Source organism: Myotis nattereri (assembly GCF_964212035.1).
Source record: "Myotis nattereri genome assembly, chromosome: 2".
NCBI classification, from domain to species: Eukaryota; Metazoa; Chordata; class Mammalia; order Chiroptera; family Vespertilionidae; genus Myotis; species Myotis nattereri.
In genome coordinates, this window is record NC_138076.1 from 211,993,991 (window position 1) to 212,015,901 (window position 21,911).

Below are 21,911 nucleotides of genomic sequence, written 5' to 3' on the forward strand. Positions count from 1 at the left end.
GAGCCTGGACCATCTGAATGGGGCGGGGAAGGGCGAGACAGAGGGCCTGGGACCATGGCTGCTCTGCCTCACCGTGTTGTCACACCACCACCACTGTGGTGGGCAGAGCAGGGATGGCTCCCGGTGTGAGGCAAGTCTGGACTGTCTAAGAGTATAACCTGCAGGTCATTTTGGAAAATGAGGGACCAGAAGATGCCCACATCTTCCATGTGAGGTCAGATTTGAAGCCAGCACCCTGTGTGGTGCCACTCAGAGTCCCTGACTGAAGGTGCCCATGGCCCCAGGTCCATGTTACAACTACGTGACTAAAGAACAGCTTTATTGGTGACCTGAGGGAGCCAAGGTCACTCCCGTGGAGTATCAGCCTGCGAGGCCTCCTCCGGGCAGGAAAGCCATTGTGATCCAAGGACGTTCCTGACAGAGGTCAGATCCCCGCTCCTAATTATAAAAAAATTCCAAATCTTGATTTCAGAGTCAACAAAAGGCCAGAGGCTGGAGTCCTGATGGGTATCAGTGCCCCTGCCTACAGGGGCTTAGGCTGCCGAGTTGTTCAGCAACATCTGTGGGCTGTGCAGACAAGGTTAGAGGCCAGGAGGCCACAGGAAAGCGCCCAGACAAGTTTCCAAGAGGGTTCACACTTGGGCAGCACGTGGAACCTGGTCCTTTGGTTGCACTTTGGGTCCGATGGGATCAGTCGCCAAGGGGGCCTGGGTAGCAGAGAAGCTCGCCTCCTGGCCCTTGGCATGTCAAGGCTCCATGGTCTGGGTTCAGCGGTGCTGCTACAACCTGTCACATGTCTTAGCTCCTCACTGCTGAGGTGTTCCCAGCTGCCTGACAGGGTACAGGTACCACATCACCACCCCTGTAGGGTTGATGATCACTGTGAAGATGGTTTCAGTCCGGAGGCCACTGATGACGCCACCCGTGTAGACATCCTGGGCCTGCAGCAGGGAGGGACATAACCAGTGCCCCCGTGAGAATGGCCAGGCAGAGGGCACAGAAGCCTGGACTCTGGCCTGTCTGTGCTGGGCCTCCCGTGTGCGCTGCAGAAGTGGGAGCCGTGACTCTGTCACTTCTCACCGGCACAGCCAGCTGATGCCCAGACATAGGCAGTGGCGAAAGCCTCGCCCACAGAGGACCTGAGCACCGTGCCAGCAAGGGCTGACCGGTGAGGCGAGGAGCGTGGCCTCAGTGGGTAACGGCACTCATTCATACTCAGCAGTCCTGTTTGCTTAGCCTGAAAGTACCAGTGTGGACAGCAGCACCAGCCATGGCCCTCAGTGCCTGCAGCTGCCCCTTGAGCACCTGCCACAGGACCCAAGGCCCACGGCTTCGGGGAGGCCTGGGTGAGGCCCACCCCAGCAACGCCCGCCCAGGAAAACAGGGCACTCACTGCCTGCAGGGCGCTCACCTCATACAAGATGGAGCTGGTGAAGCTGAGCTGGGAGAGGGAGCAGTGGAAGCGATATGGCATGTCTGTCCTGCGGCTGAAGAAGACCAAGGCGTAGGCATTATTGTCCAGGGGCCGCAGGAACACTTCGATGAGGGACTTCTCCTGGGCACAGAAGGTGGCTGCTGGCTGGGGTTCCTGCTCAGGCAGGCCCTGAGGTCCCCTTCCTGGCCCTCCCTTGAGGCCTGGGTCCCCCCTCCCCAGCCCACAGTTTCATTCCACGCAAAAGCTTAGGGGGGTGATACCACAGCCCTCCAGTACCCCACTTATCTAACTACTTTCCTTCCTTCCCTGACTTGGCAGACACTCCCCAACACTTCCTGTGTCCAGGCCCCATGCCAGGACACACGCAATGCTGCATGAGGTCCTGCCTCAGAGAGCTCATAGGATGATGGGAGGGATGGACGTGGACAGCTGCTGCCCTGGAGTGGCCAATGGGATGATGCACTCTGCCCTGAACAGCCAGGAGCGTGAACCCCATCTTCCAGAAGGTCCCCAGCCTGGCAGGGATTAGTTCCCTCCTCTGGGCCTCTCCACAGGTACATTCTACAGGTGTGTAGATTTATCCTAACTAGAGAGGGGAGTGTGCAAAGAGCACAAACTGTGGGCAACACTGTTGGAATCAGGTCCTGTTGGCTGTTTACTAATTGTGGGGCCTTGAGCTAAGTTACTTAGACTCTTCAAATCTCAGTTTCCTCTTTTATAAAGCAGGGAAGGACTATCGACCTTGTGAGGAAATGTATCTAGAATGCCCAGCACACAGTAGGTGATCAATAAACAGTAGACACCAGTACGAGTAATAGTTGTATTCCTTGGCTCATACAACTCCTAAACATGGTAGGGAAGCCCCCGTTCTCTACCAGACACCACAGTTCTCTGCCAGACACCTTACACTTCCAACCTGAGAGGCCTCACTGGACCCTGGGCACTGCATGGTGACGTCTCCCCTCCCCAAATCCCATGAGCTGTCCTGCTCTGGCCCTGCGCTCACCGGGTAAGTGGGGGACAGTTGGAATAGCCCCTAGTAGAGTCTTCAACTGAATGCACCCAGCCTTGCAGGCTTGTTCTCAGGGGAGCCTAGTCCCTCAGTCTCCCCTTTCTTCCCCCCACACCCCAATACCTTGAGAATCCTGCGTCCCTGGATACCTAAGGGATCCTGGTTGATTTTGATCATGAGTGGATTCTGCAGAATGTCCATGTTCTGGGCGGAGATGGTACGCAGGTCCGTGGATATGAAGAGGGGGGCCGCCAGCACTGTCCACAGGGCCATCTGGGCCCGAGCTTGCTCGAAACTGAGGCCAAAGTTCCCAATGAGCAGCTAGGGGCAGAGGAGAGAAGTGGTCAGCCCTGCCCTCTTCAGTGGGGAGGGTATAGGCACCAACCCCAACCAACCCCAAGCTTGTAGCTGAAGCAAGAGAAGATGGAGGTGGGAGGCACGGCCACATGGGGAGCCTGGCTTGGCAAACACCATTCCCTAGCAGTGTGGCCTCGGGATGAGTTGAGTCACTTTCCATTTGAGCCTCAGCTTTTTATTTCACAAGAAAGGGGGTGCTGGTCATGTCACACGTCATTCCAATGGGATCCTGCTGCCAAAAGCATTTGTAAACTGAAACACGCAAGTCAAGAAACGCACCCAGGATGGCAGTGGTAGGAAACCAGAACCAGAGCCGGACAGAGTCCCTGCTCTTGCCAGTAGCCACCACCTGCCCCACCACCTGACCCAGGGCAACCAATCTCGACAGGACACAAACGATTACTGCTCACACAACACTGTTACATACTTAGTGATGCCAACCTAACTAAGCACTGTACATGTGCCAAGCTGTGCCAAGCATTTTAAAGGGCCATCCATTTCACCCTCAAAACAGCCCTATATATAAGGTAGCTACTGTTGTTATTTTCATTTTCCAATTGACAAAACAGGCACGAGGAGGCAGCCAACCAATGTTTCATTCTCATGTTGATGTTTCTCTCTCTCCCTCCCCCTCTCTCAAAATCAATAAAAAATATTTTAAAAGACAAAAATCACTAAAATTAAACACAGAAATGGAGGCACAGAGAAAATTAAGTCACTTGCCTAAGGTACGTGGCAGAGCTGGAGCTAGAACTCTAAGGCAGGCCGATTTCTGTTTCTTCAGGTGCCCCACTATCTGGCCAGTATTTGTATTATTTTAATCATCACTGGTATTAAATCTTGATTAAATGAAGAGATAGCTATAAAACTCTAAGACAAATTGTAAAAATATTTAAGTCACCAAGGCTATGAGTGAGGTGGGTACGAGGGGCCGGTTCTGCCCGTGGAGGCTCTGCAGGAGGGTGACAGGGTACAGGGCATTGAAAGAAGGGTCAGAGGCAGCCTGGGTGAGGACAGGGTAGGGAGGGAATAGACAGAGGTGTGGAATATTCCTGTTTTTCACTCTGCAGAGGAATGATGTTTCACTTAGAGCCACTGCAGACCAAGTTCTCAAGTTTCAAGCATCAGAATTGCCTGGGAAGACTGTCAACAATGGGCATTCCCAGCCCTCTCCCAACATTCTGATCCAAAAGGTGGGGGTGGGGGTGGGGGCCTGGGAACAGAATTGTAAATAAGCTCCAAGGCAAGTCTAATGCAGCTGGTTCAGAGACACTGATCTAGAACCTGGCAGTGAGTGACCAGAGAGAGGGAGCAAGTCCATCATGGTGATGGGTCCTGAGACATCCCCTCCATGTTGGTACCATGTCTGGGTCGTTCCAGTGTCCAGGGCCGGCCACTGGTTGCAGAATGTCCTGATGGTCCACAAACCAGTCCAGGATGGAGAGCACACTGCTCCAGGAGTCCTGGATGTCGTCATAGTTGCGCCAGAGGTTACAGATCTCTGCCAGCTGACTGTAGTTCACCTGGGTGTCGGAGGCAGAGTCCAGCACAGGAGTCACCCTCTGCTGCCCGCAGGCTGCACAGGGGCGGGGAGGCTCAGCAGGAGACAAGAGGGTGGGGAAGGCAGAGAACCAACCGTAGCTTGTTCAGGATGAGGAAGGCCGCAGAGAACAGCCCTGCTCTGGGGCTGCCCAGGCCTCTGCTCCATGGATGCTGGTGCCAGAAGCCTGTCCTGCCCTCCCATGCCAGCCGGGTCAAGCCCAGGGTACAGGCTCCAGGTGGTATACCACCAACATCCCTGCTGCACACCCACCCTGTGTTCCCGCAGTGACCCTCACCCTCTGCCAGTGTCCTCCCTCAGGTCTGCAGGTCTGACCGCACCCTTTCTAGTGTCCTAGGTGCTGAGGGCCCCTGCTGAGGTGCCCACGGCCCTTCCGAGACAGGCCCCACCTGCCTATCCTCACCAGCCTTCTGGGTCTCCTAGCCCACTCAGGACAACCCAGGTTCCCTCTGCTTGGTGGGCACAGTGTGCCTGCGCATCACGTGTGGTTCCCATGCCTTCAGCCACCTCACAAGTGCCTCTTCTCTAAGACCCTAGGCTGGCTGGGTGCCTCTGGGGTACTCGGGGCCTTCTCTCTAGACCTACATATCAGCACTCGGGCAGCTATGGTGGGAGGAGAAGGCGATGGGCGGCCTGTGACTGCACAGGAGGTGAGGCAGCAGGTGGGGGAATGCTGCCAGGTGGGCGCAGAATGGCTTACCTTGGGGGGGAGGCCCCCTTCGTAGGCTGGCCAGCTGCAGGAGAAGGCGATGGGGCGGCCCGTGGCGTTCAGGGCAGCAGCCATCATGGGGTACCCTGGCGAAGTCCAACCCCCACATTTCAGGACCGAGAAGGTACAGGAAGCAGCCTAGGGCCTCAACCCAAACATTCTCCCACCAAAGGTGAGGAAACTGACGCTCCACAGAGGTGCTGCCCCCTGTGCCCAATGCTGCGAACACTTCCCAGGTGGGCACGGTGCCCAGCCATCTTTAGGGAGCTGGGAGCCCCTGGGTGAGGGGAACTGGGAAACACCACTTCCTAGGAGGCATACAGACAGACAGGCTCAGCCAAGTGGACACTGGGGCCCCTTCCATGGCCGTCCCTCCCTGTCCACCTGATGGCCCCCAGCCAGCTGTGCGACTCACCCTTGGCCCGTTCCTCCGGGGTCGAGTAGCAGCCATCCAGCTTCAGCATGTCCACCTTCCACTCGGCGAAGGTTTGAGCATCCTGGACCACCTTGTCTAGCGTGGTGCCGGGGAAACCCATGCAGGTGAAATTGCCCAAGTCCTCATAGATGCCCAGCTGTAGGCCCAGGGAGTGAGCCTGCGGGGGGAGCCAAGGACACAGTGGGCTCAGGCAGGACCCTCAGGGAGCCACCTCACAGGCGCATTTGGCCCAGCCCCATTCAAACCTTCCGGTGCCCCAGTGACAAAGGAGAGGGCTCCGCTTGCTGGCTGGCCACGGTCCTCTCCTCCCTCCAACACACACTCCCAGGGGCTGATCCTTGCCTCTCGGCCTTCGCTTCGCCATCCCCTCTGCCTTAAATGTCACCTCTCTGGTATCAGCTCACGAATTGCCTTCTCTTTGGAGAACCTTCCTGAAATCCCAGGTGGATCAGATGCCCTTCCTGGCTCCCCCCACCACCGTGGGCCAAAACTAGCCATTTGTTTGTTTCCCCATCAGACTGAGTTCTCAAACAGGGATGGTGGAAATAGAGCCCTAAGCAGGTGAGGTGGAAAGAGTGATCTGGCCCCCAGGCCAAGGGGCAGGGCTGGGTGGGGCTCACATAGTCAGCCAGGAAGGCAATGCCGTTGGGGAAGCGCTTGGGACTAGGCATCAGGCGGCCTTTGGCATCGCGCCCACCAATCCAGCAGTCATCGATGTTAAGGTATGTGTAGCCCAGGTCCCGCCATCCGTCCTGTGCCAGCCGGTCAGCCATCTCCATGAAGAGCCGCTCACTGGCAAGAGGAGCAGGGGATGGAGCAGCTTAGCGGCTAGCATGTTCCTCATCCAAGGCAACAAGAATCCTGGCCTTGGGGTCAGCTGCAGACTAAGCCAGGTGACAGTTGTAAATGACCCCAGGCATAGTGCCATGAGCCCTTCCAGGGTGAAGTTGAAAGGAATGGTCCAGCCCAGGCCAAGGGGCAGGACTGAGCCAGGGGACTGGCCTCACCAGTTATCCCCTTCATCTCAGGGGCTGGGTCCCCAAAGTGCCTGCCCCACAGACCTGACAGGCCCCACAGAGGCCCCAAGCATGTCACGCGGTTGTCAGATGTCCCAAGAGTCACCTCTGGCTGCAGCCTCTCTAGGATGGGAGATGGGGGGATTTGACCCTGTTCTCTTCTCTCGCTGACTCTCTCCTCCCTGCCCCCACGCTGCAGGGCCCCGGGCACAGCTTGTCAGGTGGTGTGGTGCTTCCTCACCTGATGCAGTTCTCTGGGTCCTCTTCACAGTCAATGTTGCAGCGAAAGCGTTCCCAGGCCAGCCAGCCCATGGGCGGCCTCCGCAGGAGCCCATTCTCCAGCACCAGCACCTGGCCCACCAGGGCTAGCAGCGGCGCTGTAGGAGGGTTGGGGATGACGGAGTGGCTCCCACAGCCCCGGCCCGCGCCCGACCCCCTCCACGGGCTGCCGGCCTGCACACTAGAGGAGCAACTCCTGGGCTTGAGGTGGACTTGGCTCTTCCCGCATGCAGTGGGTGAGCAGGCAGATGGTGCCTGGAGCAGGTCAGTGTGTGTGAGGCCTGGGGGACATCCCCACTTGCTGTTGTTGCCACAGCAGTGCTAGAATTAGCAAACACTAATAGCTAAGGTCATATCCTTTCTCTACCCAGACCAACTCCATTACACAGAACTGACAGTCCACTGTAGCCAGACTCCAGGTCTTTGCTCTCCACCACAGATCTCCACCACAGATCCCCAAGAGACCTAGAAGGGCTGAAGAGATCAGCCAGGCCCTAGCTGGTTTGGCTCGGTGGATAGAGCGTCAGCCTGCAGACTGAAGGGTCCCAGGCTCGATTCTGGTCAAGGGCACGTGCGGGCTCCATCCTAATTAGGGGGCGTGCAGGAGGCAGCTGATCGGTGATCCTCTCTCATCATTGATGTTTCTCTCCCTCTTCTTCTCTGAAATCAATAAAATTATATTTAAAATAAAAAGAGAGAGAGAGAGATCAGCCAGGTGGGACCTGCACACAGCCAGCTCCCCAGGGTGAGCCCTTTTCCTCTCGGGCCTCAGTTTCCTTATCTGTGAAATGGAGTTAATGTACCGACTTTACAGGGCTGTTCTCAGCACATGTTGATATCACATAAGATTGGGCCTCTGCACTTTAGAGGGGAACTGATTCCTCCTCAGGGGGGGCGGGCAGTTCCTTCTCCTTTCCCAGCCCAGCTCCAAGAATAAGAGGAACAAGTCTCCCACATGGCATACCCACATCAGGGGAGGAGGCCTGCACTCCCGCCAGGTAGTCCCACCCCCTCCCGTTTGGGTTACCTGTCTTCCACAGCATTGCTCTGCACCAGCGTCCCAGGAGCGGGCCAGATCCGCTTTTCCCAGCTTTATATGTTGGGCTTTGGAAGCTAAGAAACGTTAGAAAAGTACTGGCGTCACTACTACCCGACTGGCCCTGCGGCCTTCAACCCTGGGCGGGGATCCCCAAACCGCCCCCCTACCCCCACTCCCTGCCCAGCCATACTTCCCTGCCTCCTTCAGAAATACTAAACAACGTGTCTCGGACATCAGACCTCACCCCCCTGCAGTGCTGGGCGCCCGAGAGCCCAAGGGCGGGCCTCCTCCCGCCGGGACCCAACAGGCAGCACGGGCTCCAGGTCGCCCAGGAAGAGGGGAGACGCCAGGCCGAGACCAGGCTCTGGACTCCTCCCGGGTCTGGGTGGCCGCCTCTGGCCGCCACCGGCAGCAGTCACCGCGCGGGGACCCCCACCCCAGAGCGCCCGGCCCGCGGCACTCACCTGCCACCTCCTCCGACCCACCGCAGCTGCTGCCCCCGGAGCCGCGAAGCCCTGCAGTCGCCGGATTCTCCGACCTCGTTCCAGCGGGGCGGGGCCTGACGGCGGCCAGCCCTCCCCTGGAGCCTATCAGAACCCCTCCAGCAACGCCGTGCCCCGCCCTCTGAGGGCCCTGCGCGCTCCGAACCGCCCCAGCCCCGCCCCCTTCGGGCTCCCGCTGACCCCGCCCGCGGGCATAGGAGGAAGCTGCTGTGCCGCCTGCCCCAGCTCCCCTGAAGCTAGACCTGCTAAGGGCTTTGTGAAGGGGAATGAGCCCTGGCTGGTTTGGCTCAGTAGATAGTGCATCGGCCGGCGGACTGAAGGGTCCCGGTTTGATTCCGGGCTCGGGGCGTGCAGGAGGCAGCAGATCAATGATTTTTCTTTTATCATCTATGTTTCTCTCTATCCTTCTCCCTTCCTCTCTGAAATCAATAAAATATTTTTTTTAAAAAAAAGAGGAAATGATGGGATACCCTGAAGCGTGACTCTCAAACCGGTAGCGGAAGATGAATCCATAAACTTGGGAGGGGAGTGGGTGGGGAAAACAAACCAGGCGGAGAGCACAGCTCTTGCCAAGCCAGGAGGCTTTCCTTCCCACCGGCACTGCAGCACCTGTTACACTAGCCCAGGCTCTCTATGCTTCTTCCCAGTTTCATTCATCAAAATTTTATTGACCAACTACTAGGGCCAAACACTTCATTCTTGGCACCTTCACTGGGTTAGTCACGAGCATCTGAAACATAACGGGCCCAAACGGAACACCTGCCACCTTCCACATCTCAGGTAATGACAACTGTCCTGCTAGGTGCTAAGGTCAAACTTTGGAGTCGTCCTTGCCTCCTCTTTCCTCACTCCCCACATTGTCTCTCCGCAAATCCTGTTCTCTACCTTCAGAGCGCATTCTGAATCTGGGCACCTCACTGCTCTCCCAGCCCCATCACATCTTGCCTGGATTAGTGCAGCAGCTTACATTTCCACCACATTTATTCTCTCCACAGCAGCCTGGCGAATCCTTGAAAACAGCTCACTCAAGACCCTGTGATGTCTGTTCGTCTCAATCTGGATGGAGCAACAGCCCTCACAGTTTTACAAAGCCCCACCTACACATTCTGACCCCACCCCTACTGCTCTTCCCGACCCCCCCCCCCTCCCCCTCCAGCAAGCAGCACACCGCTGCCTAGCCCTGGCCTCCTTGCAGTTAGTTCCTCAAACACAACAGGCCTCAGAGCCATTGCACTAGCTGCTCCCTCTGCCTGGAGTGCTCTTCCTCCAGATACTGGCATGACTGGCTCTATCATTTCCTTTAAGTATTTCTCAGATGTCACCTTCTCGATGAAGCCCACCCTGATTACCCTATTTAAAACTCAACCTCCCCATTGCCACAATTTCATCTCCCTTACCATGTTCTATGTTTCCCACACCATGTATTATCTTCTAACTCATTTATTATGGTTTATATTATCAATTGAATAAGATTTAGCGAGGGATATAGATAGTACACAGGAAATAAAAGCGTGAGTGTAGGCAAGTTTTCTACAGTGGTTCGTGCTACAGTGAACACACAACCCCGGATGTGATAGGCTTGAGAGTAGGTGAAAGGGTTCAGCACAGGCCTCCCTATGATGTGCTGCTTTAGCATGTGGATTATTTTGAGCTGAAGGCAATGCAAACTCTGCAGGCTCTGCACCCCCACAACTACCTAGAAGAATTTAAATGAGGAGCCTTGCTGAAACCGGTTTGGCTCAGTGGATAGAGTGTCAGCCTGTGGACTGAAAGGTCCCAGGTTCGATTCCGGTCATGGGCATGTACCTGGGTTGCGGGCACATCCCCGGTGGGAGATGTGCAGGAGGCAGCTGATCGATGTTTCTCTCTCATCAATGTTTCTGACTCTCTATCTCTCTCCCTTCCTTACTGTAAAAAATCAATATATTTAAAAATAAATAAATAAATGAGGAGCCTTGCTCATGATAAGAGTTATTACCAGATATAACGTTTTATGGCCTATCTCTAAGGCAGGGCAAACATCTGCTCTTTTATCAATCTGTGAATTCTTATAGCTCTCCTCCCCTCTGAAGCGCCAGGCCTCTTACCACACTCCTTAGCTCAGAATATCAGGGACACCTTATTTTACCTTTCTGGCTCTGAACCTCTATGTAGGTGGGGTCTCTGAATCTCTCAGGGGTGTGGGGTTCCTGTATGTACGAATGTCACTAGATTTGGTTCTTTTCTCTTGTTAACCTTTCTCGTGTTGATTTACTTATTTGACCAGCAGAAAGATCCTAGAAGGGCAGAGGAACTTGTCTTCCCCTCCCACATAGACTTTACAGGTACGCCAGGGAGGAGACCTTTGAGCTGAAACATAATTGGTATGAAGGAGTCCGGAGGAGGTAGAGCTGAGGGGTAGGGATGAGCAGGAAGAGCACTCTGGGCTGCAGGTACTGCAAGGGGGACAGCTCTGAGGTGGGAACAAGTTCTCAGACATGGTTTCAGCTTATTGGCCTCCAGGGACATCGGGAAATCCCAGCCTCCTGCATTTGGGGGCAGGGGTGGGGACGGGCAGCAAACGCTATACTTGAAGACTGATTCTGTCTTTGCCAACCATTTATTTAGCACAGGTTCATTGTGGGAATTACAATAATTTCAGAAGCCAATAGCATATCTCTCAATAAACCATACTCCCCAAAAAACGAAAGATTACTCACACTAATGTTCCAGGCAAGGGGAGGTGAAGGAACAATGTCCGAATTTAATATGAGGCGTGTCTTTTTTACAGGAGGACACACTCTGGAGCAGGGGTCCTCAAACTTTTTAAACAGGGGGCCAGTTCACTGTCCCTCAGACTGTTGGAGGGCCGGACTATAGTTTAAAAAAAAAAACCAACTATGAACAAATTCCTATGCACACTGCACATATCTTATTTTGAAGTAAAAAAAACAAAACGGGAACAAATACAATATTTGTATTTGCATGTGGCTTTGAGGACCCCTGCTCTGGAGAATCAGCAACCAATCAAGAAGCTGATTTCCAGCCCTAACCGGTTTGGCTCAGTGGATAGAGCATGGCCTGCGGACTGAAGGGTCCCAGGTTTGATTCCAGTCAAGGGCATGTACCTTGATTGCAGGCACATCCCCAGTAGGAGGTGTGCAGGAGGCAGATGATCAATGTTTCTCTCTCATCGATGTTTCTAACTCTCTATCACTCTCCCTTCCTCTCTGTAAAAAATCAATAAAATATATTAAAAAAGAAAGAAAGAAAAAAAGAAAGAGAGAGAGAAAGAAAGAAAGAAAGGAAGGAAGGAAGGAAGGAAGGAAGGAAGGAAGAGAAAGAAAGGAAGGAAGGAAGGAAGGAAGGAAGGAAGGAAGGAAGGAAGGAAGGAAGAAAGAAAGAAAGAAAGAAAGAAAGAAAGAAAGAAAGGAAAGAAAGGAAAGAAAGGAAAGAAAGGAAAGAAAGGAAAGAAAGGAAAGAAAGGAAAGAAAGGAAAGAAAGGAAAGAAAGGAAAGAAAGGAAAGAAAGGAAGAAAGGAAGAAAGGAAGAAAGGAAGAAAGGAAGAAAGAAAGAAAGAAAGAAAGAAAGAAAGAAAGAAAGAAAGAAAGAAAGAAAGCTGATTTCCAGCGGCCAGCACTAAAGTAAAAGTCCCCTTGCTGCTAGAGCGCTGTTGCTAGGGAACCAAAAGGCCCGTGTCAGCGGGGAGCCCGCCGCCAGGTTTAACACCCCCCCCCCACCCCACCCCCGCAAGAGTCGGCTTGGTCAGCCGCAGGAGCAAATGTCGCAAGGGTCTTTGGAGAGTTTCTACGTTACAGAGCGTTGCTTTGCCCAAACCGACACTCTCAAATAGCCCTCCCGTCCTCAGTATTTACAGTCCAAGCCCCCTTTTCATAGCGGCTCCTCCGGGGGTCCTTCAGGGCCAGCCCCCAGCAGGCCGGTCGGCAGCTGGGCTGCTGGCTGCGTAGGGACCGACTCCACATGTAGAACGATGGCCTCCTGACTTCACACTTAGGTCAAAGCAACTTTTTTGGGGGGCATCAACAAGTGGATTAAAACAACTTCACTTAAGTCATAAGCAAGCGGATTGACCTGAAATCATATTAAGCAAACACGCAACACAGGCCCTCCGCTGGGCCGGACCCAGGCAGAACCTGGAAAAGGGGGGCGGGGGGGGGGCGCGGGGGTTGCAGGCCATGGGAGTGGCACAAGGGGAAATAGAAAACCCCAGAAGCAAAGACCTGGTGACCCCAGGGTCCAGTTGCGTGGCCAGAAAGCTCAGCCGGGCCGTGCGGGCTGAGTAGGAGCCCGCCCAGCGGAGGCGCGGGGCTGGGCCTCCCGGGCTGGGCCTCCGGGCTCGGCTCTGCGGACAAGTGGGCGGGGCAGGGAGAGGGGACGAGTGGGGAAGAAAGGCCCCGAGCCCTCGGGGCGGGGAGGGGGGAGGGGAGGGGAGGGGAGGGGTGGGGTGGGGTGGCTGAGTCTGAGGGCGGCGGACGGCCTGCGGCGGGGCCCTGGGTTCGAGGCCGCCAGCCACTGACCAGCTCTGTGGCTCAGGCAGGTCCCGGCCTCTCGGGCCTCAGTTTCCTCCCCGCGAGGATCGAGGGGCATCTGGTGAGTCCTGGACGGGCAGGGCGGGGGCCGCGACTCGAGCCGCCCAGGCGGGCCTCCCCGCCGCGCAGCCACGTTCGCAGGGTCCGAGACGGGACCGCCCCGGGAGCGGCCGCAGCCCGGCACCGGGCCACCCTCCTGGGCTGCGGGAGGAAGCGGCCCGGGGAAGGCGTGGGCCGCGCGGACGTGGCGGGACAGCCCCTGCGCGGCACCGGGAAACCGAGAGCGAGCGCGGCGGCGCCCGCGGTTCCCAGCGCAGCGGCCGCCGGCCGGTCGGTCCTCGCCCCGGCCCGCTGCTCCTGGAGTGGAAGAATCCGGAAAGCCCGGGGCACCGGCCTCCCGCCGAGTGTGCGGCGGGGATTCGCAGTCCCGGGCGGGCTTTCGGGGGACCATCCCCCCGGCACGCGGCGGGCGGGGGGCCCGTGGGCTCCCGGCCCCCTCCCTGCGCCCCGGACCCAGGTGAGGCCGCTTCTCCAGCCCACGTCTCTGCCTCCGCCTCCCCGTCCCAGGGCCAGTTCATTCTCTCAGCGCTCATCGTGGCGGGTCCTTACATAAGTTAGTATTCAGTTATGTTCCGTGAATACACTCTTATTAGCGTTTGCTGACAGTGTCCCCCCGCTGGAGCGCAGGCTGCGGGAGGGCGGCTTTGTGTCGCCCCCTGTTGTGGGGCCCGTTACTTCAGCAAATGCTGCCTGAGGCCCCGGGCCCTGTGGGCGGGTGTGGGATTACCCCTGGAGCCAAGCCACGGCCCTGGTGGGCACCCTGAGGCTGCGGACAGAGTGTCAGCACAGGGAGGTCTGTGTGGGGTGAAGGAAATGAAAACGGGGGGCTGTGCTGGGCCCTCCCGGGTCAGACCACCTTGGTGGCCAGGAGCAGTTTAGATAAGGTGCTCAGGGCAGGCCGCTCAGATTAGGTGATTAGATTAAAACCCACAAGTAAACTGACCAGTGAGTGCTAGGAGGGCACTTAACATGCCCTTGCCTCAGAGGGCCAGGAGCTGTCAAGACGATAGGAACCCGCCCCTTTATTGCTCCTGGGAGCCGGGCCTGGGGAGGTGGGTTGGTGGGGGATTACCAGGGGCCTGGGCGGGCTTCCTGGAGGAGGCAGTGGTTTCACTGGGCACCAAAGTCAAGAGAGCTCTCATCCTTTAGGACTGTGGTCGGCAAACGGCGGCTCGCGAGCTACGTGCGGCTCTTTGGCCCCTTGAGTGTGGCTCTTCCTAAGCCTTAGGAGTACCCTAATTAAGTTAATAACAATGTACCTACCTATATAGTTTAAGTTTAAAAAATTTGGCTCTCAAAAGAGATTTCAATCGTTGTACTGTTGATATTTGGCTCTGTTGACATTATAATGTGTTTGCCGACCACTGCTTTAGGAGGTTGACCGGGTCTGAGAATTATTTTGCAGGCGCGCTGGAAATCACGTGGTCAAGTGGTTGAGCCTTGTGGCCAGACCAGAGAGGCCCCTGCCTCCCCCTAAGAAGCTCTGCTGGTAAGTGCATCATCGCCGCGACTCGCCCCAGCAGGTGTGAGGGGACGAGGAGGCCAGGCTGTGCTCCTGCTGGCCATGTGGTTGTGTGCAGTTCACCTTCACTGCTCCCTGCCTGTTTTCCATGAGTCAGGAGGGTCATGCCCTGGGGGTCTGGCCTCAGGGTTGGCACTAAGGGGTCCCCAGATTAGGGGATGGTTTAAGCACAATGGTTTCAATGGACTTGGGGTCCATTTCAGCTCAGCTGGGCCGGTTCCTTTGGATTTTAAAAAGCTGCGTCAAAACCCTGCCATACCTCCTGGTCTGATCCGATCACATTCTCCTCTGACGTCCAGTGTATTACAACAACAACCCATGAGAGAAAGGCAGGGGAGGCTATTTCCACAGATGAAGCCACTGAGAGCCGCCAGCAAACAGCAAGGGAGGAGAGGCCACAGGGCTGGGCCCAAGCCTCCCCCAGAGCCAGCACCCTTCCCCACAGGGACACGGGGGCTACCTCCCTCTCTGACCCATGGCCGCCTCTCTTGCCTCACAGTTCCTATGGAGCCATGAAGCTGAACGAGAGGAGCGTGGCCCACTATGCACTGAGCAACTCCCCAGCGGACCACAGGGGCTTCCTGCGCACTTGGGGGGGCCCAGGGACTCCACCCACCCCCAGTGGCACTGGCCGAAGGTGCTGGTTTGTCCTCAAGGGCAACCTGCTGTTCTCCTTTGAGAGTCGAGAGGCCCGGGCCCCTCTGGGGCTGGTGGTGCTGGAGGGCTGCACGGTGGAACTGGCCGAGGCTCCCGTGCCGGAGGAGTTTGCCTTCACCATCTGCTTCAATGCCCCCGGTGTGCGTCCATACCTGCTTGCTGCTGATGGACCGGCAGCCCAGGAGGCCTGGGTGAAGGTGCTGTCCCGGGCAAGCTTTGGCTACATGCGCCTGGTGGTGCGTGAGCTGGAGAACCAGTTGCGTGATGCCCGCCAGAGCCTGGCCTTGCATCGCCACTCATCCTGGAAGGCCGGTACAAGCTCCTGTAAGACCCAGCCTGCTGACCAGCTGTCTCGGGGCCTGGAGAACGGCCACACCCTCTCCAGGGAATATAGCCCTATGGGCTTGGTGGAAGCCGGGGGCAGCAGGCCAGCAGGGCGGAACTTGGCAGAATGTGAGTTGCAGGGCGCTGCCAGCCTCCTGGGCAGGGGCCAGAGCCCCGTGTCCCCTGAGACCTCTTGCTTCTCTACCCTGCACGACTGGTACGGCCAGGAGATCCTGGAGCTGAGGCGGGGGTGGCGGCAGAGGGCTCGGGGGAGCCAGCTAAAATGTGAGCAACAGGATAAGCCCTGAACCTGGACGCTTTGGGTGCTGCCCTGTCCTGCTGGTCAGGACACCAGGGCCAATTCTTTTTTTAGGAGTTTGATGTTTACTTGTTTCCAAAGTTGCTTTTTTTTTGAGAGGGTTTTCCAGGTTCCAGATCCACCCTCATACCTGGAGAGGCCTGAGGAATCGTTACTTGTATCCCCTTTATTTTCTGAGGCCCAGAGAGCAAAGGTGGCTTGGAGGGTCCTTTGGTGGGAGAGGGCCTTCAGCCATCACAGAGGGAGGGACTCTGCTCAGAAAGTGCTGGAGCCCCGTCCTCTCTCTCCTTCTGGCTATCCTGGCAACAGGCGGTGCTGGATGCTGACCCCGGAGGGACTGGTAGCTTTTACGCCAGCAGAAACCCTGACTGCACTCGGTACGCAGCTGCCAGCCCCTGGGTCTGCAGAGGGAAGCCGAAGAGGTGGGCAGGCAGTGTGGCTCCCCAGGGAAAGCCCGTTTGGTGTGGTTCCCAGTCCGGGCATTCTCGGAGCTTGGGCACAGGACTGCTGGCACCTTGTGATAAACCCTCTCCTGTCTGGGCTCCCAGAGGGGTGTTCCAGCTCCTGGAACCACCTGGGAACTTGCTCACAGTCCTGCTTGTCACCCAGGGTGCACCTGCCAAGACCCTCTCATTGCCACCCTCCCTAGCAGGCCAGATGTCTTCTTTTTCCATTTATTCTGGGAGGCACAGTGGCTGGCTCTATAGAGCCAGAGGCCTGCGAGGCTGATGCCCTATGGGCACGGTGGCAGGGGCTAGATGGGCGATGCAGAGAACACCCCCACCCCCAACACACACTCTGTCCCTGAGCCTCTGCCCCTGGGGCCTCGGCAGCCTGACCAAGGCCCAGCTAGGCCTAGGGCAGTGGCTCCCACCCTCTGTGGCCACGCCGCACCCGAGCACCTCTAACACCCTGATGCCCCTCCCTGTGACACAGAATTCTTATTCTTCAAAAAGTGAACTCTTATGCACGTGGAGGAAGCCTAAAAGGCCATTAACTTGATCTAAACAAGCTTCCAAAGAACATGGCATCATGAAAGAAAAAAAATAAAAGAACGAAAGGACAGTAGACATACTGAGGAAGAAATTACTAAGAAATTGTTTTAAAAAAATGAAATATGAAAAAATAGCAAATAAAGTTTCAAAACATAATAGAGAACTGAAATGCATAAATGTCACAATATATATTTACAGACTGTATGTGAGGTCCCTAGAACCTTCAGAAATGCAAAAAAAATCACTGATAACTCTCGCATCGGCCCCCTGTGGGGCGTGTGCCCACGCTGGGAACCACTGGCCTGGAGGCGGAGGCCCAGAGCCTCCAGTGAAGGCAGGAGGCTGAAATGCGGGTTCAGGGTCCGGGCCCTCTTCCCGCCCGACTTGTTTCCAAAGAGGAGGGGCCGCCTCCCCAGCCCTAAACGGAAGCGCCACACCCTTGTTTTATAGAGACAGTCCAGGCTTTTACCTTTCTTATTGTTACAGTAATTTTTGTACGATTAAAACACTACGTTCTTTTCTACGCATCTCGGTTACTCAAGTTCATTTCAACAATCGCCTGAGGGCTGCTCTGCCGAGCGCCGGCGGGCCGGGGTGGGAAACGGAAAAAACCTGACGAATCCCCCGCACCGACCCTACTCACGGCCCGCCTACCGCGCCGGCGCTTCGGCGGCGTCCTCGTGACGTCACGACGTCGGGCTAGCCCGGGACAAGCCTCCCTCCCACCGCAACTGGAACTAGGCGCACTGCGCGATTGTGAGACCGGGCCTCTCGTCCGCTCCGAAAGCCTCGCGAGGCTTGGGGCAGCGTTCTTTGTGAGGGCGTCGCCGGGGCCAGGCGCTGGGGTCCGGGTGCCGGGATGGCGTCCGGAGCGGCTCGCTGGCTGGTATTGGCGCCTGTCCGATATGGGGCTCTCCGGAGAGGACCGAGCTTGACGAAAGATGGAGATATCTCCGCCGGACGGGGCGGCTCAGGTCAGAGCCTGGTACCGTCGAGGTCAGTCATCGTTACTCGCAGCGGCGCCATTTTGCCCAAACCGGTGAAAGTGAGTGTCTGCCTGGAGGCGGGGCAAAGGTGCCGAGGCCAATCGTAGTGGGAAATGTGTGCGGGTCGACTTTGATTGATAGGAGCAATGGCCAATCAAACGGCCGCCTTAGACCGGAAGACGGATGAAAAACAAAGTTTTGCGCTAATAGGCTAATTTTGACTGGTGGGAGGTGGGGTTAGGTCCCGGTGTTGAGCTGGGTGTGTGTAGAGACTGAAGATGGGGGCAAGAACTGAGAAAGCGTTTTGCACTAGTTTATCTTTAGGAGCGCGGTGTCTAGATCCATCTCTGGTGCCAGAGGACTCGGCTTTATGAGTCCAATATAAACAGATCCTGTAACCTCTGCCCGTCTACCTCAGAGTTGATGTAAATGAAGTGTAGGTGGGTCGGGACTTACCTTTTTTATGAGTTTGGACTTAGTCCTTAAGTCATGTGATTTGAAGTCCTGAGAATAATTCAGGAGATTATTACCATCGTTGTTTTTACCAATGAAGAAGGGCTGGGACGGAGTGGGCGGACGCGGACAGAATAGTGTTCAAAGCTAGCAGCTCAGCTTGGTCCTGGAAACTGGTTTCCTGCTGGTACAGCCTCCATCAGGTCCTATTTTTCCATCACTGAATGCTTTCACATGCCCTCAATACCCGGGGTTTCCTAAGTAAAATGTAAACAGTCCCTTATACCAAACAAGTTTGCTTTTTGGCTCCCAAAACTGGGGGCGGGGGGTGGTTACAAAACAAAAATTCTTAAAAGCTAGGCTGGCCTATGCTAGTTCACAGACAGGTGAGTTCAGGGCTGTTTCCTAGCAAGGCGCAGGAAGGTGCTGGGTGCGTGTTGGGGAAGAGATGCCTTATAAAAAGGAATAGCTGGAAAATGTTTGAAACTCCATAGGAAAATACAAGAGGAAATGTTGAGATTTTACAAAACAACCCAGTACATTTAAAAAGCTAGACTTTCAGTGTAAAATACATGCTCACTTTTCAAAACACACCTGTTTCTAAAATTTAATGTGGTGAAATCAAATTTGTCATCGGGAAACCTGTTACTTCAAGAACTCTAAAGAATATTCCTTCACTGTACATCTTTTTATAATCCATTTTCATGTATTTAGTGTCCAAGTAAAACTGAATTTTACTTCCAGAGTCCAGCCCTCTTAGTACTTTCTCACCTGTTTCTCTGTAGGTATCTAAATAATTACTATATTGTGCTCCAATTTTTACTTATTTTTCTTTTAAAATATATTTTTATTGATTTCAGAGAGGAAGGGAGAGGGAGAGAGAGAAATATCAATGGTGAGAGAGAGTCATTGATCAGCTGCCTTCTGCACACCCCCTACTGGGGATCAAGCCCACAACTTTGGCAGGTGCCCTGGCATGTGTTCATAGGTCGAAGGTCAACCACTGAGCAACACTGGCCGGGCTTTATTTTTTAATCCTCACCTAGGACATGCTTATTGATTTGAGAAGTAGGGGAGGAGTAGAGAGAAACATCAATGTGTAGGTGCCCTGGCTGGGAATCAAACCCATAACATTTCAGTATACGGACGATGCCGGAGCCACACCAGCCAGGGCATGTGCTCCAGTTTTTAGATGTCTAGAATACCTTTATCTTTCTTTCTGGTATCCACTTTGATGGCCATAAAATCACTTTATCTCTTCTTCTAATTTTTGCTCTGAATTTTCCCAAGGACTTTAAAATCAAGTTGTTTATGATGGGGCTGGAGTCCCTAAGAGGGAAGGACTCTGGGAAGGCCAGGCGTTCTGCAGTCCTGCCACAGTGGGCCCCGGGGCTCACAGTCACCTCTGACCCTCTGCAGATGTCCTTCGGCCTCCTCCGTGTGTTCTCCATTGTGATCCCCTTCCTCTATGTCGGGACGCTCATTAGCAAGAACTTTGCCGCTCTACTTGAGGAGCATGACATTTTTGTCCCAGAGGACGACGATGATGACGACTAACAGGTAAGACCTGCTATTCCCCTACATGGCCCAGGAGCAGAAAGGGGGTGGGGTCTGAACTGGTAGTTTGGCCTGGTGGACACTTGAAGCAGAAGTGCAGACCTTTAATGAATTGACTCATTTGGTGGCTAATGTTTTTGCCTTTTCTCTGTTGGATGAGGGAAACTGTCTTATTGACTTATAAATTCACTGGGGTTTCTTCCAACTAGATTGGACCACAGCCAGACTATCTATCTAATTTAATCTCTTATCTATTTATTTTTATCCTCACCCGAGGATGTTTTTATTAATTTTTAAAAGATAGAGGAATAGTATGAGAGGAAAACAATCAGTTGCCTCCCATACCTACCCCAACTGGTGATCCACAAACTAGGTATGTGTTCTGACCAGGAATCGAACCTGCAACCTTTGGTTGTACGGGACAACACTCCAACTGAGCCACCAGCCAGGGCTCATTTGCCCTTTATGTGCCTTGTTCTCACCACCCCAAAATTTTCTCTACAGTTTAATATGCCTTACATACCCACCACAGACAGCTTCATTTTAGTGTTTCAAATTGAAATTTAGAAACTGTAGATTCTCACCATGGACAGCTATGGTTACCAAGCTCAGCACCAGCACAGCCTGTACATGGTCACCACTGCTCATAGACCCTTCCCCCAAGACATGTCCCATTCAGCTTCCTTGTGTTGACTTCTGGTGCCCTGATATGTGTGTGGCTGCATTATTGTCATAAAGACACTCCTGATTCTTTAGTCTGGCATTCAAGGCTTGCCATGATCTGGTCACACCTATTCTAGCCTCATCTTCATATTCCCAACCACACACCTGTCCCTAGTACTCACCATTTCTTGAATTACTCCCAAGCAGGCTCATTGTTCCTCCCACCTAGCAGGCTGTCCCACAGCTCCATTTCCACCAGTTCTTCATTATCTTCGATAAAGGCTTCCCACATCCCTCCATTTGAAAGAGACTGCTCCTTCTGACTGGCCAGTACCTCTCTGTTGACCCTCCATGTTACGTGTTTAAACATATACACCCCAAACTCTACTAGACCATGAGCTTCTTGCTGGCAGGGAACATGATTTATACCTCTAGGGCCCCCATGCCTGGTCTGTGGTGAATGCTTAGTAAATGTACGAATGAATAACCAAATTTACTCAAAACCGCCTCTCTCCTGTTTGGTAGAAGCACTCTGGAATTCTCTTTCAATATGTGGATGACGGGCTGCTCTGCTGCCCAATTCACTGCTGCTTTCCTTTCTTGCAGGTCATGAAGTTCAGGAAAGAGAAAGCCCTCCCCGAATCAAGACGTGGCGATGCTCACAGCCCCTCCTCCTTGCCTGTCAGCAGAAGGGACTAGCGAAAGCCCTCAGCCTCCCAACTCCAGTGAAGCCTCCTGCAAGGCGCATGCCCACAGCCCTTTGTCCCAGGCTCTGGGAGGGTCCCCGAGATGCGCAATCCACTGAGCATAACCAGATGATGAATAAACATGACAAATACCAACTATGCATGAGTGAGTGATGGCTGGATTTCTCAGTATGAGTAGGTTCTAGCTGTTGTAGTTTCTTGTCTCTGCTGTTTGTTCTCTAATAGGCCTTTGATTTACAACCCAGGGTCTCCAGGCCCTTATGGATCCATAATTATGGGGCCTGGCACCTATTTTCATTATTTACAAAACCCCACAGAAACTCTTTCCCTCAGTAAAGCTGTACAGGCCAACTAAACCCTCAAACTTTCTTTGTGTGGAATAACACTGGCTAATTGTCACATGCCAGTCTATCATGGCTTTGGTTGTTAGTTTAAAACCACAAAATATTAAAATGATTATTTTAAAACTTGGTTTCTTAGATGAAAATAGAATCTTGGTGCTGAAAAATTTGGGAATCCTAAGGGTGACTATATACTGAACCCCTTTTTCCAGCTTTTAGACCGTCCAGTGAAGGAACAGAGAAGACTGCTGTCCAAAGCAGAGATCACTTCTTTTACCTGGTCCAACATTTATTGTTACTTTAAAGCTGCAACCGTTTGCAAAAACAGTTGGAATATTTGTTCTCCGGGTGTGCACTGAACATCTGTGTCCCTAGTGGGGAGCCTAATTGAGTAGGAAGTTAATTTCATTTTAAGGACCCGTGCTTGTTGCAAATAGAGAGTTAGGCCTCT

The 21,911-nt window shown here is 54.3% G+C and overlaps 3 protein-coding genes across 4 annotated transcripts; 2 read left to right on the forward strand and 1 right to left on the reverse strand.

The window, feature by feature from the left end:
• Positions 1-302: 302 nt before the first annotated feature.
• Positions 303-8,387, reverse strand: NAGA (alpha-N-acetylgalactosaminidase). Of its 2 annotated transcripts, none has more exons than XM_081084335.1 (10): positions 8,309-8,387; positions 7,833-7,918; positions 6,768-6,903; positions 6,131-6,302; positions 5,490-5,667; positions 5,066-5,160; positions 4,166-4,327; positions 2,571-2,768; positions 1,412-1,487; positions 303-941 (listed from the first exon to the last, which is right to left on the reverse strand). In XM_081084335.1, exons 2-9 carry the CDS (start codon positions 7,846-7,848, stop codon positions 1,413-1,415), a joined length of 1,032 nt encoding a protein of 343 aa, XP_080940461.1. In that variant the 5' UTR covers positions 7,849-7,918; positions 8,309-8,387; the 3' UTR covers positions 303-941; position 1,412. The 2 variants fall into 2 exon arrangements, with proteins under 2 accessions (XP_080940461.1, XP_080940460.1); XM_081084334.1 differs by having other exon boundaries at positions 1,412-1,555.
• A 4,401-nt stretch (positions 8,388-12,788) lies between these two features.
• On the forward strand, positions 12,789-16,862 carry PHETA2 (PH domain containing endocytic trafficking adaptor 2). The gene is made up of 3 exons (XM_081083834.1): positions 12,789-12,937; positions 14,342-14,425; positions 14,958-16,862. The coding sequence occupies exon 3, from the start codon at positions 14,971-14,973 to the stop codon at positions 15,745-15,747; it is 777 nt and encodes a 258-aa protein (XP_080939960.1). The 5' UTR covers positions 12,789-12,937; positions 14,342-14,425; positions 14,958-14,970; the 3' UTR covers positions 15,748-16,862.
• Positions 16,863-17,201: 339 nt separating this feature from the next.
• Positions 17,202-21,582, forward strand: SMDT1 (single-pass membrane protein with aspartate rich tail 1). Its single transcript, XM_081083835.1, has 3 exons — positions 17,202-17,798; positions 19,612-19,752; positions 21,019-21,582. The coding sequence occupies exons 1-2, from the start codon at positions 17,613-17,615 to the stop codon at positions 19,747-19,749; spliced, it is 324 nt and encodes a 107-aa protein (XP_080939961.1). The 5' UTR covers positions 17,202-17,612; the 3' UTR covers positions 19,750-19,752; positions 21,019-21,582.
• The last annotated feature ends 329 nt before the right edge of the window (positions 21,583-21,911 follow it).